This window comes from Microcaecilia unicolor, chromosome 14 (genome assembly GCF_901765095.1).
Source record: "Microcaecilia unicolor chromosome 14, aMicUni1.1, whole genome shotgun sequence".
Classification (NCBI taxonomy): Eukaryota; Metazoa; Chordata; class Amphibia; order Gymnophiona; family Siphonopidae; genus Microcaecilia; species Microcaecilia unicolor.
This window is the reverse complement of record NC_044044.1, coordinates 43,478,466-43,489,133: the sequence shown is the minus strand read 5'-3', so window position 1 is coordinate 43,489,133 and position 10,668 is coordinate 43,478,466. Positions and strand designations below refer to the sequence as shown.

Below are 10,668 nucleotides of genomic sequence, written 5' to 3'. Positions count from 1 at the left end.
GCCGTCCGATTTCCGGCGCGGGCGCTCTCTTCTCCCGTCTCGCTGGCCTTGGAGGTCTGACGTCAGGCGGCGGAGGACGAGAGGACTGGGAAGGAGACGGCGGTGGTGGTGGAAAATGGCGGAGGCGGCAGCAGCAGCGGCGGCGGCCGTGTCACAGCATCGCTTCTTCTGCCACTGCTGTAAAGGGAAGGTTAGCCCCAAGCTTCCGGTAAGGACAGACCGGGCTCAGTGGACGGGGAGGGTGGTTTACCACTCCTATAACTATTAAAGGGGAGGGGGGGGTAGTAGGAACATGGACGCCCCTCCCCAAGCCAAAATACTCGGGAGTCGCTGTCTCTCCAAGATAGTGTAAAGTGTAGGAAACTGGACCTCTTTCTTCTATCCAAAATGCTGTGATGTGCAAGTAACATGGGTGTTTCTCCCCCCACCCAAAATAGTGTGAGGCATAGAGAACATGGACGTTTCTCCCCCTCCCCAAAATACTGTGAGGTATAGGGAACATAGACATCTTCCCCCTCCCTGTACTCAGGATACTGTAAATTATAGGGAACATAGACATCTGGCCCACCATCCTTCCCTACTACTACTACTATTTAGCATTTCTATAGCGCTGCACAAACATAGAAGAAAGACAGTCCCTGCTCAAAGAGCTTACAATCTAATAGACAAAAAATAAAGTAAGCAAATCAATTAATGTGTACAGGAAGGTGGAGGCGAGTGGTTACAAGTGGTTACGAGTCAAAAGCAGTGTTAAAGAGGTGGGCTTTCAATCTAGATTTAAAGGTGGTCAAGGATGGGGCAAGACGTAGGGGCTCAGGAAGTTTATTCCAGGCTTAGGGTGCAGCGAGACAAGGAGCAAAGTCTGGAATTGGCAGTAGTGGAGAAGGGAACAGATAAGAAGGATTTATCCATGGATCGAAGCGCACCAAATCCCTACCCAAATTACTGTGATGTGCAAGGAACATGGATGTTTCTCCCCCCACCCAAAATACTGTGAGGTATAGGGAACATGGAAGTCTGTCCCCTATCCTTCCCTACCAAAAATACCATGAGGCATAGAGAACATGGGCGTTTCTCCCCCTCACCTACCAAAAATACTGTGAGGTATAGGGAAGGGGAGGGGGCAGAGACATCCATGTCTCACTGTATTTTGAGGGGGGGGAGAGGGAGGAGAGATGGATCTTTTCCCCCCACCCAAAATACTGTGAGGTATACAGAATATGGATGTCTCTTCTTATACTCGACATACTGTATAGTGTTGGGAATGTGGATCTCTATCCCCCCCCCCCCCACCCCCCTCCCAAAAAAAGTTGTGAGAAGTGGAGAACGTGCTCTCGGAGGGTACTAAGCCATGTCAAGTGTGTGAAAATTGTAGACCACAGATCTATTTTGCTTTCTATAACACTAAGGTAGTGCACCAAAATGGTATAGCAAGAGGCTGCATGCTTAAAATCTAATTTGCATACTAGATGTGATGGTTAATTCTGTAACACAACCAAAAAGGAGGTGGACCAGTGGTTCCAAGGAAGGATATTTATTAAAAGATACAGTTAAATGAGTTTGGATGCAGTCTGTGTTTCAGTGCCACAATGCACCTGCATCAGGAGTCAAAACAATGTTGATGAATGTTATGAGTCCAAAAATGCTGAGCACAATGTCTAGTAAACAAATAATACCGTATCAAAAAACATCAAAAGTGAAGTGCAAACAAGGCACAAGCCAAGCTTGGTCAGTGACGAAACACAGAGCCACAGGATACTTGTTTAACCAGGCACATTTGTGCCTGCCTCAGCACTGACTTTCCATAAAGGCTATTGTATAAAGGCACCTAGGTGTATACCGTTAATTCCCTGCCCTTCCCTCTTTCCTTTAGTCATACATTCTCGAGGGGGGAAATTCTGGTGGTTCAGCCGCTTTTTGTCTGCTACAAGCAGAATCTAATTAAAGGCTGGTAAACATCCTTTTCAAAAGGATAAGTTGAAGTTAGGAACCATAGAAAATGAGGTAGTGATGGCATTTCCTTTGCTATTTCCACCTGGATAATGCTGGATTCTGTATCGGGGGGGGGGGGGGGGGGGGGGGGGGGAAGAGGGAGTGGGTAAAGCTGAATTCATTTTAACCATATTGACAAGGTTATTTGATAACAGGGTGCCAAGGCCGAGAAGGTATTTATATGTTTTTGGTTTTTTTTATTTGTACCCCGCACTTTCCCACTCATGACAGGCTCAATGCGGCTTAGGTACTTATTTGTACCTGGGGCAATGGAGAGTTAAGTGACTTGCCCAGAGTCACAAGGAGCTGCCTGTGCCTGAAGTGGGAATCGAACTCAGTTCCCCAGGACCAGAGTCCACCACCCTAACAACTAGGCCACTCCTCCACTTGCTTTGTAAAGGCAACTTTTAGCACCAATATCCCTGTAAGGTCAATAGAAGGGGGTTTCAGTGGCTTTCCTCAAGGTATCTTGCTACAGGATAATTTTCTGTCGCTATCCTGATGTCACAGGCCTTTCTTTTCTCAAATCTAATGTAAATGGATTATTAGCTTCTAAAAATATGAATACTTTTTCATTGCACTTATTTTTGGCCTTTTTTACTACAGAAAAATACAGCACATTAACATTGGAAAGGTATTTAGTTATATGCATTACAAAGGTATGTACATCAGGTCCAGATGGAGAGTCATAATGCCTTTAGGTTTTTTTTACCATTTTGGGCATGACAGACATTTCTAGTCCATCAGTCTTGCATCCTGTCATACTTCCATTTTCACTTTCTGCACTAAAAGTCTCTCCTGTTGTACTGCTTGTATCTTCCTGATTTGGCTATAGAGGCCCATATGACTGAGTCTCTAGGGTATGTTTAGGTAGGGGAGTCATAGCATGATGAACAGGGCTTGTAGTGGGGATCCAGTTTGGAACTGTGACATACCCTGGGATTTACCTCAAGGTAAAAATAACCAAAGCATGCCAGGCTGTTAGTTTTTGACATGCACACAGCGCTTGTGCTGGTTTTTTTTTTTTTTTTTTTTGTATGGCAGGGTGATCTCAAAAGAACTTACTACTACTACTTATCATTTCTCTAGCGCTACTAGACGTACGCAGCGCTGGGTTTTTGGTTTTTTTTTTTGTATGGCAGGGTGATCTCAAAAGAACTTACTACTACTACTTATCATTTCTCTAGCGCTACTAGACGTACGCAGCGCTGTACACTTGAACATGAAGAGACAGTCCCTGCTCGACACAGCTTACACTCTAATCAGGACAGACAAACAGGACAAATAAGGGAAAAGGACAAAGAGTAGCAAGATTCCGGAATCCCAAAGAGTAACAAGATTCTGTGTAGAATCCTAAAGAGTAGCAACATTCCGGAATCCCAAAGACTACTACTATTACTTATCATTTGTATATTGCTACTAGACATACGCAGCGCTGTACACTTGAACATGAAGAGACAGTCCCTGTTTGACAGAGCTTACAATCTGATCAGGACAAATAAGAGAAAAGGACAAAGAGTAGCAAGATTCCGGAATCCCAAAGAGTAGCAAGATTCTGTGTAGAATCCTAAAGAGTAGCAAGATTCCGGAATCCCAAAGACTACTACTATTACTTATCATTTGTATATTGCTACTAGACGTACGCAGCGCTGTACACTTGAACATGAAGAGACAGTCCCTGCTCGACAGAGCTTACGCTCTAATTAGGACAGACAAACTTGATTTGAGATCTCCTGCCTCCACCCAAATTCCTTCTGTAAGATTTATTATTATTTTTTAAATTTCTTTATCTTGGGCTTACAAGTGAAATTGATGGTGTAGTATGTGCAAAAGAAATATATTGCAAGCTGGTTGTACATCATCATTACAACTCATGAATATCTTTCCACAGGACTTATGAGATTTATTTTCTATTTCCTCTCCCCCTACAGGAGCGGAGGGGGTGGAGTAAGCAAAACCCACAACACAGATGTTTCCAGATGTATTGTTGGAATGACATGAGAGTCTTGAAACTAGCATGCTTTTCAGAAGAACTCAAGTGCATTAGACTTGCAAATGTAGAGAGATATTTGTGGGTTTGCATCTGCTTAATCTATACAGATCTGCTTTTTTTCCCCCGTAGTTTTGTCAGCCCTGCTAAAAAAAATAAATGTGTTATGGGCAATCCAGTTGTCTGAAACATGGGCTTTACCTTCTAAAATATTCTATTGTCCTCGGCCTTTGCTGTGATCCAGCTGGTTCCTGAGGAATAATTCCTCTTTCGATGTGGTCTTACACTATAGTATTCTGTCTGCTGAGTTAAAAGCCGGGAGCTTCTGGAGAACTATATTGGTGGGTGTGGTGTAGCTGTATGTGAGCTAGTGCTCACTTCAGAATTAGGTACAGATGTTTTGATGCTTTCTCTGCCCCATGCTTAATTTACCATGTGCAGAGGGAGACCTGTTGGACAGTGAGAAGGTTGGATACCTTAGATGGTCAGCTTTGCATGAACTTTGGGGGCAAAGGAGCCAAATTGCAGTGTGCCAAGTGCAAATTCTATTATGGCATTGGTGTGCCCAGATAATGCTAGCATAGTTTGGCATTTACATGCCAACATTTAGGTGTGCCAATTAACACCATGTCTGTTGCAGCGTAAATGAGAATGCACATGTGGCTCTGGGACTTTCATGCTCCCATTATTGAATACTACTGTGTGCATATCGCAGCCACACATGCAGATGCTAATGTTCTATAATCTTAACACACAAATGGCATTAAGGAGTTAAGATTTAGGTTTCTGATGACGTAGAGTGCATACATAGCAGCCTATGTGACTGTTCTCTAAAGGGGTCTTAAACGACAGTGGATGCCCTAAGTGGAAGGGGTTAAGACCCTCATATAAAGCTTCAGTACATCACTTAGAAACAGCATTTTATGGAATAGGCTAGTCTTATGAACATCATAGTACCCTTTGTACCAGTTTTTTGTAGGTTGTGGTGGTTTTAGCAGCCAGGAGCCTTCATGTTCCACTGGTGTGCCTAGCCCGAAACTACACACCAGAGAGATTTCTTTAGCGCAGCCCCAATGCTCTGGAACTCTCTGCCACTCACTTTTAAGACAGTTGTCCTTTTTGAGATTCAAATTAGCCTAAAGACTTAATTGTTAGAGCAGGCCTATCCTACTTAGTCTAAAGACTAGACAGGTGTTGAAGCTCGAGTGGATGATGGCCTCGGAGATGGACTCAAGCTTTCATATTGCTTCTGGTGTCATTTTTATCTTTACATAAGAATGACCATACTGGATTAGACCGATGGGCCATCTAGCCCAGTATCCTGCTTCAAACAGTGGCTAATTCAGGGCACAAGTACCCTGACAATCTCCTGTGGTAGCAAGATTCATGCTACTGATCTTAGGGACTAGCAGTGGCTTCCCCCACATCTATCTCAATGGCAAGAGTATGGACTTTTCCTCCAGGAACTTTTCCAAACCTTTTTTTAAACCCAGATATGCTAACTGCTGTTACCACAACCTCTGTTAGCGAGTTCCAGAGCTTAACTATTCTCACTTCCTTCTGCTTGTTTCTATCCTGTTACTGTTGACAATGTCATACAACATTATATTCAACCAGCAAGAGTGTACACAAACTATGCCCTAACCGTACATTATATCCAACCTGTTTGCTTATGATGTAAACCGCACTGAACCCTGAATAGAGGATATTAGTGGCATATAAGAATTGAATGGTGTTTCCGTTGGTTCATTAATAGTATTTTGACTTGTAAATTGCCTTGTTATCTGGTAAGGAAAGGTGGTATATTTAAATTTAATAAAACCATACAGCAAATTTAGGCCCAGATGTACTAAGACTTTGGAAAACATTGTTCATCATATGTCTTTAGCATTCCTCCCCCAAAGAACATAGTTTGCATGGGTTCTGTATCTGTACAACAGAAATTACACTTATACCCTGGGATGACAGGTGATGGTGATTTGCCATAAGGTAACAAGTATCGGTGGGAGAAGCATGATTTGAACCCAGGTCTCTTGGTTTCCAGCACTGTATAAATACCGAATTTAAACCTGTTTTTTTTTTTCTTAGTAGGTTTAAGGGTCTCCTTGCTGTGCGGATATTTTATTTCTATATGTGAGAGCAGAAGTCGGTTCTTAATGTGATCAGAACAGCTGGGAGAGCTTCCCATGCTCTGAACAATGTACTCGTGTTCTGTGACAGTGCTGCACATGGTTTCCCTGCCCTTCTCTGCAGACTCCTGCAGCTGCTTTTTCAAGCCCCCCATACTTCATGAGAATTCTCTTTTCTGTTGTTTCATTTGCTTGTGTTATGTTACACCTGGACTTCTATTCTGCCTTTACCTCCACAGTTCAGGGCAGATCACATCCAAAGAGACCAGGTCATAATATCCAGGAATTTATAATACAAGCAAAACAAATGAGAATAAAAACTAATAAAAATAAATGCAGGTCATAAGCAATACAGTCCTGTTAGTTGGCAGATACAAGGCCAACATCATGGAATATCTGAATGCTAGATAAATGACAGCACGTTCTCAGTGATAGAGGTAAAGCGTTCAACAGTAACATAGTAAATGACGGCAGATAAAGACCTGTACGGTCCATCTGATAGCATAACGAAGAGGAAAAATGTTTAATTGACTTTAGTTTTATCTGGAAAACGCAAAAGAAAATTGGTTTCAGGTGTTATACTTAGACACTACACCCTATAAAAAGTGTAGCCATATTCACCATATAGGATGGGGCTTCATCAGACAAAATCTTTAAAATGTGACAAGCTTAAAATGAATGCCAACTATAATCGGCATCCAAAGTAACTTATACATAAGTATTGCCATACTGGGAAAGACCAAAGGTCCATCAAGCCCAGCATCCTGTTTCCAACAGTGGTCAATCCAGATCACATATACCTGGCAAGATCCCAAAAAATTACTAAACATTTTATACTGCTTATCCCAGAAATAGTGGATTTTCCCCAAGTCCATTTAATAACGGTCTATGGACTTTTCCTTTAGGAAGCCGTCCAAACTTTTTCTTTTTTTTTTTTTTTAAACTCCACTAAGCTAACCACCTTTACCACATTCTCTGGCAACAAATTCCAGAGTTTAATTACACGTTGAGTGAAGAAAAAATTTCTCCGATTCGTTTTAAATTTACTACATTGTAGCTTAATCGCATGCCCCCTAGTCCTAGTATGGTAACTCCTAACAGATTGATTTATGGCTTGTCAAAATGATTCAGACAGCTGTATTGTGCATTATTTGCAAGTGATTGATAAATGTTTTGGAAAAACATATTAACACTAAATTACGATAATGGAAATGAGATAATAGCAACTAAACCAATATTCTAAACATATCCCAATTAAAAACAACTTTTTTATGGCTCTTGGCTTCCTGAGAATGTACTACTACTAATCATTTCTATGGCGCTACAAGGCATACGCAGCACTGTACACCATACACGAAAAGACAGTCCCTGCTCAAAAATAAAATGTCTTCTTTATTACATGTTGTTGCATTAATAGCAAATTTTCTAATTCCACACCTAAAAATTTTGAAAGCAAATCTAAAGTGAATAAATTATCCCCAATAATAAAATTCTGCTTATCTGGTATCATTACTAGCTCCTGTCCAAAGAAACTTGGTTTTCTCCTTAAGTTTTAAACGATGAATAGAAACCCACAACTGTTTGTTCCATACATTATTGAATCCGAGATAGGGTTCCCTCCCAAAATGGGACATTGTAAAAATACAGTAATATCTACATAGGTAAAATGGTCTAGTAACTTAAGAAATATAACTTCGGTGTTTAAGGAAACCCAAAAACCAATTTAATGCTTTACGTTGAATACCACATCGATGGAATATATTGGTCAAAATGTCACAATCGACTAAGAAGTTCTCAAGAGATTGAACTGTAGGATAACGGCACATTGACCTTTTCCCAGCAGTGATGTTCCAGGGGCATTTATTAAAAGCAGTCCATGCCTTGGCTACTTTTCATTCAGCGGCAGATGTAAAATGGCAGCCTACATTTAGTTTTGAGGTACACCTCGAATGCCAGATTAATTTATACTTCATTCCAATATGACTGCTACGTCTTGCAGAGGTGTAGGTGAAACTCCTGCAAGTTGCTTGCATGCTTTGAGATCACGAGTTAATAAATGTGCCAGTCCATCACAAATAGTGTCACATTGGCTCTTCATTTCTGGTTGTATTGCTCAAGTCTGCGTAACATTTTTCTCGTTTTTGAGCAAACAGGAGCATAACGTCTGCACCTGGCAATCCTTTTCTCATTTTCCAGTTTTGCTGTAACCCTGCCCTTTGGCCTCTTCGTAGATGATACCCAAGCAATAGTCTTGCATGTTTTGCTCTGTAATACATTTGGAAATACTTGGTTTTCTCCTGGGGATTCTTTTGCTGTCTAGGTGATCTATGAAAGGAATATAAAACCTATACAAGGTTTTGAGTATCCTTGCCTGATGACCTGGTTTCCTGTACTTCCTCCTGCATGCTTGGCATGAGAACAAGGTATCTTGGGTGAAGCTGTGGCACAACCATGTTGAGGATAACAGATGAAACTTGACTTCCTATAAAGGTGCCCACTTTTTTTCTATCATAATCCTTGTAAGGGATTGCTTTAAATGACTTCTGCTGCCCCTTGAGTAGCCTATTGGTTAGTGCAGTGGACTTTGGTCCTGGGGAACTGAGTTCAGTTCCCACTGCAGCTCCTTGTGACTCTGGGCAAGTCACTTAACCCTCCATTGCCCCTGGTACAAAACAAGTACCTGAATATATGTAAACCGCTTTGAATGTAGTTGGAAAAAAAAACCTCAGGCGGTATATCAAGTCCCATTTCCCCTTTTACCATCCAGTATGGCCATTATTTGCACTACTTATAGATAGGTTTGTTTTTTGTGGCTTTTAATTACATTCACTTCATACCCTTCAAGTGATGGCTCAAGACAAGTGCAAAATATCCAGTAGAATGATTTATGCATATATTGTTGTATCAGTAGTGCAGAAAATATTTTGCTCTACAAAATATATACACAATGTCAAGTAACGAACACACAGCAGTGAAAAGTTGCCTTTGATAGGCCCAGTTGCTTAGTGGCAAATACTGTGCACTTCAAAGAGATAGTCTCTGGATCTTCTTGGAACAGGATTTTTTCCATCCCAGACTAACCAAGGCAGGGGATGCTGCAGAGGAGCCCTGGGGCAGGGGAGGGGGTTGTTAAAGATAACACTGGGTGGCTGGATTTACAGACCATGATAGAATCCCAGAAGGAGCCTGGAGACTTGGCTCCCAGTCTTAGGTCTGTAGCTGCAGTGATCAGACTAATAACAGTGGAAAGGTGGGCCAGTTAAAGGGGCGGAGATAAAATAAGAGTATTGGACCAAAATCCAAATAAAAGTCAAGGTTTTAGCAAGAAGAGGGCCAAAGGTTAGGTGGCATTCTGTGCTTCCGAAAGGGCTTCCAGGATTTCCATGAGGAATATATATAAGATGTGCCTGTGTTGCTTTTACTGCACAGAGGTTTCTCAGGCATATTCATTGGATGTCCTGGAAACCCCCCAAAAACTGGGGACCCAGGAACTTAGGAACTGCTGCTCCAGCTAGTTTGCCCCATACATTACGGGCAGTGCCAGTACCCAGAAAAATGCAAACACAGCAGTTTGCACCAAGACCACAATCTGCAGGTTTTCTCTGTGTTGCTTTTGGATGCACTATTAAGCAGTGCTGTAAGATTTCTATTCCTAGCCACCTTAGATCTTTTTTTTTTTTTTTTTTTTTAATATTTGGCCACTCTCTTGACTTTGCACTGGATAATTGCCGTATTTATTTATTTTTGTTACATTTGTACCCCGTGCTTTCCCACTCATGGCAGGCTCAATGCAGCTTACATGGGGCAATGGAGGGTTAAGTGACTTGGCCAGAGTCACAAGGAAGCTGCCTTTGCCTGAAGTGGGAATCGAACTCAGTTCCTCAGTTCCCCAGGACCAAAGTCCACCACCCTAACCACTAGGCCACTCCATTGAGGCTCCTTGCCTTGAGGAAACACTCTTACTGGCACAATGTAATCTGATTCAGGCATGGGAATATAGTTAGAAAATTCAAGAGCCAGTGAAACAGATTTTTTTCCCTTTTTTTTTGGTGTGTTTTCTTTGCACAGTTTTGGCTGTGCTCTCATATATTCCCCCCCCCCCCCCCCCACCCCCATTTCTTTGACTTTTAGGCTCCCAGGTGTCCTGGCTTTGGGGATTTTTCCAGCCCTGTCATAGCCTGTTTGAAAACAGGGCCCTCCTTAAAGCCCTGGGCCACTCCCTTCATAAAATGGCACCGAGCCTGCTCAGTTTCTCCTAAAACTGACTGAGACCTTCTCTTGGGGTATTCATGGAATGTTATTTTGCTTTTGCTTTGCTAAGTTTCTGGTTTCTTCAGCTTTGAAAAGGTTCTTAATTTTAATTGTTTGTGTACTTTTGCCATTTGATCAGTGCTCTGATTTTACATTCCGTATCTCTCACACCATGTTTTGTGCATGAACAAACTGCAAGGATTCTTTCTTAATGCAATCCTAGAACACAATGTCATCTGATAATCAGCTGTTCAGCTCACAATGAACTTGAAGGTTGCTGAAGTTTTTTTTTTTTAGTGTAATTAT

At 41.8% G+C, this 10,668-nt stretch overlaps 1 protein-coding gene across 2 annotated transcripts in view; it reads left to right on the top strand.

The window, feature by feature from the left end:
• Positions 1–30: 30 nt before the first annotated feature.
• The window catches only part of RNF115 (ring finger protein 115), a 49,381-nt gene continuing 38,743 nt past the window's right edge, over positions 31–10,668 (top strand). For both annotated transcript variants that reach the window (XR_003940018.1, XM_030187652.1), the window contains exon 1: positions 31–208. Coding sequence is in view for 1 of the 2 variants with exons in the window: in XM_030187652.1 (XP_030043512.1) it covers positions 116–208 (93 nt within the window). In the remaining variant the exon portion in view is untranslated. The remainder of the gene's footprint in view (positions 209–10,668) is intronic.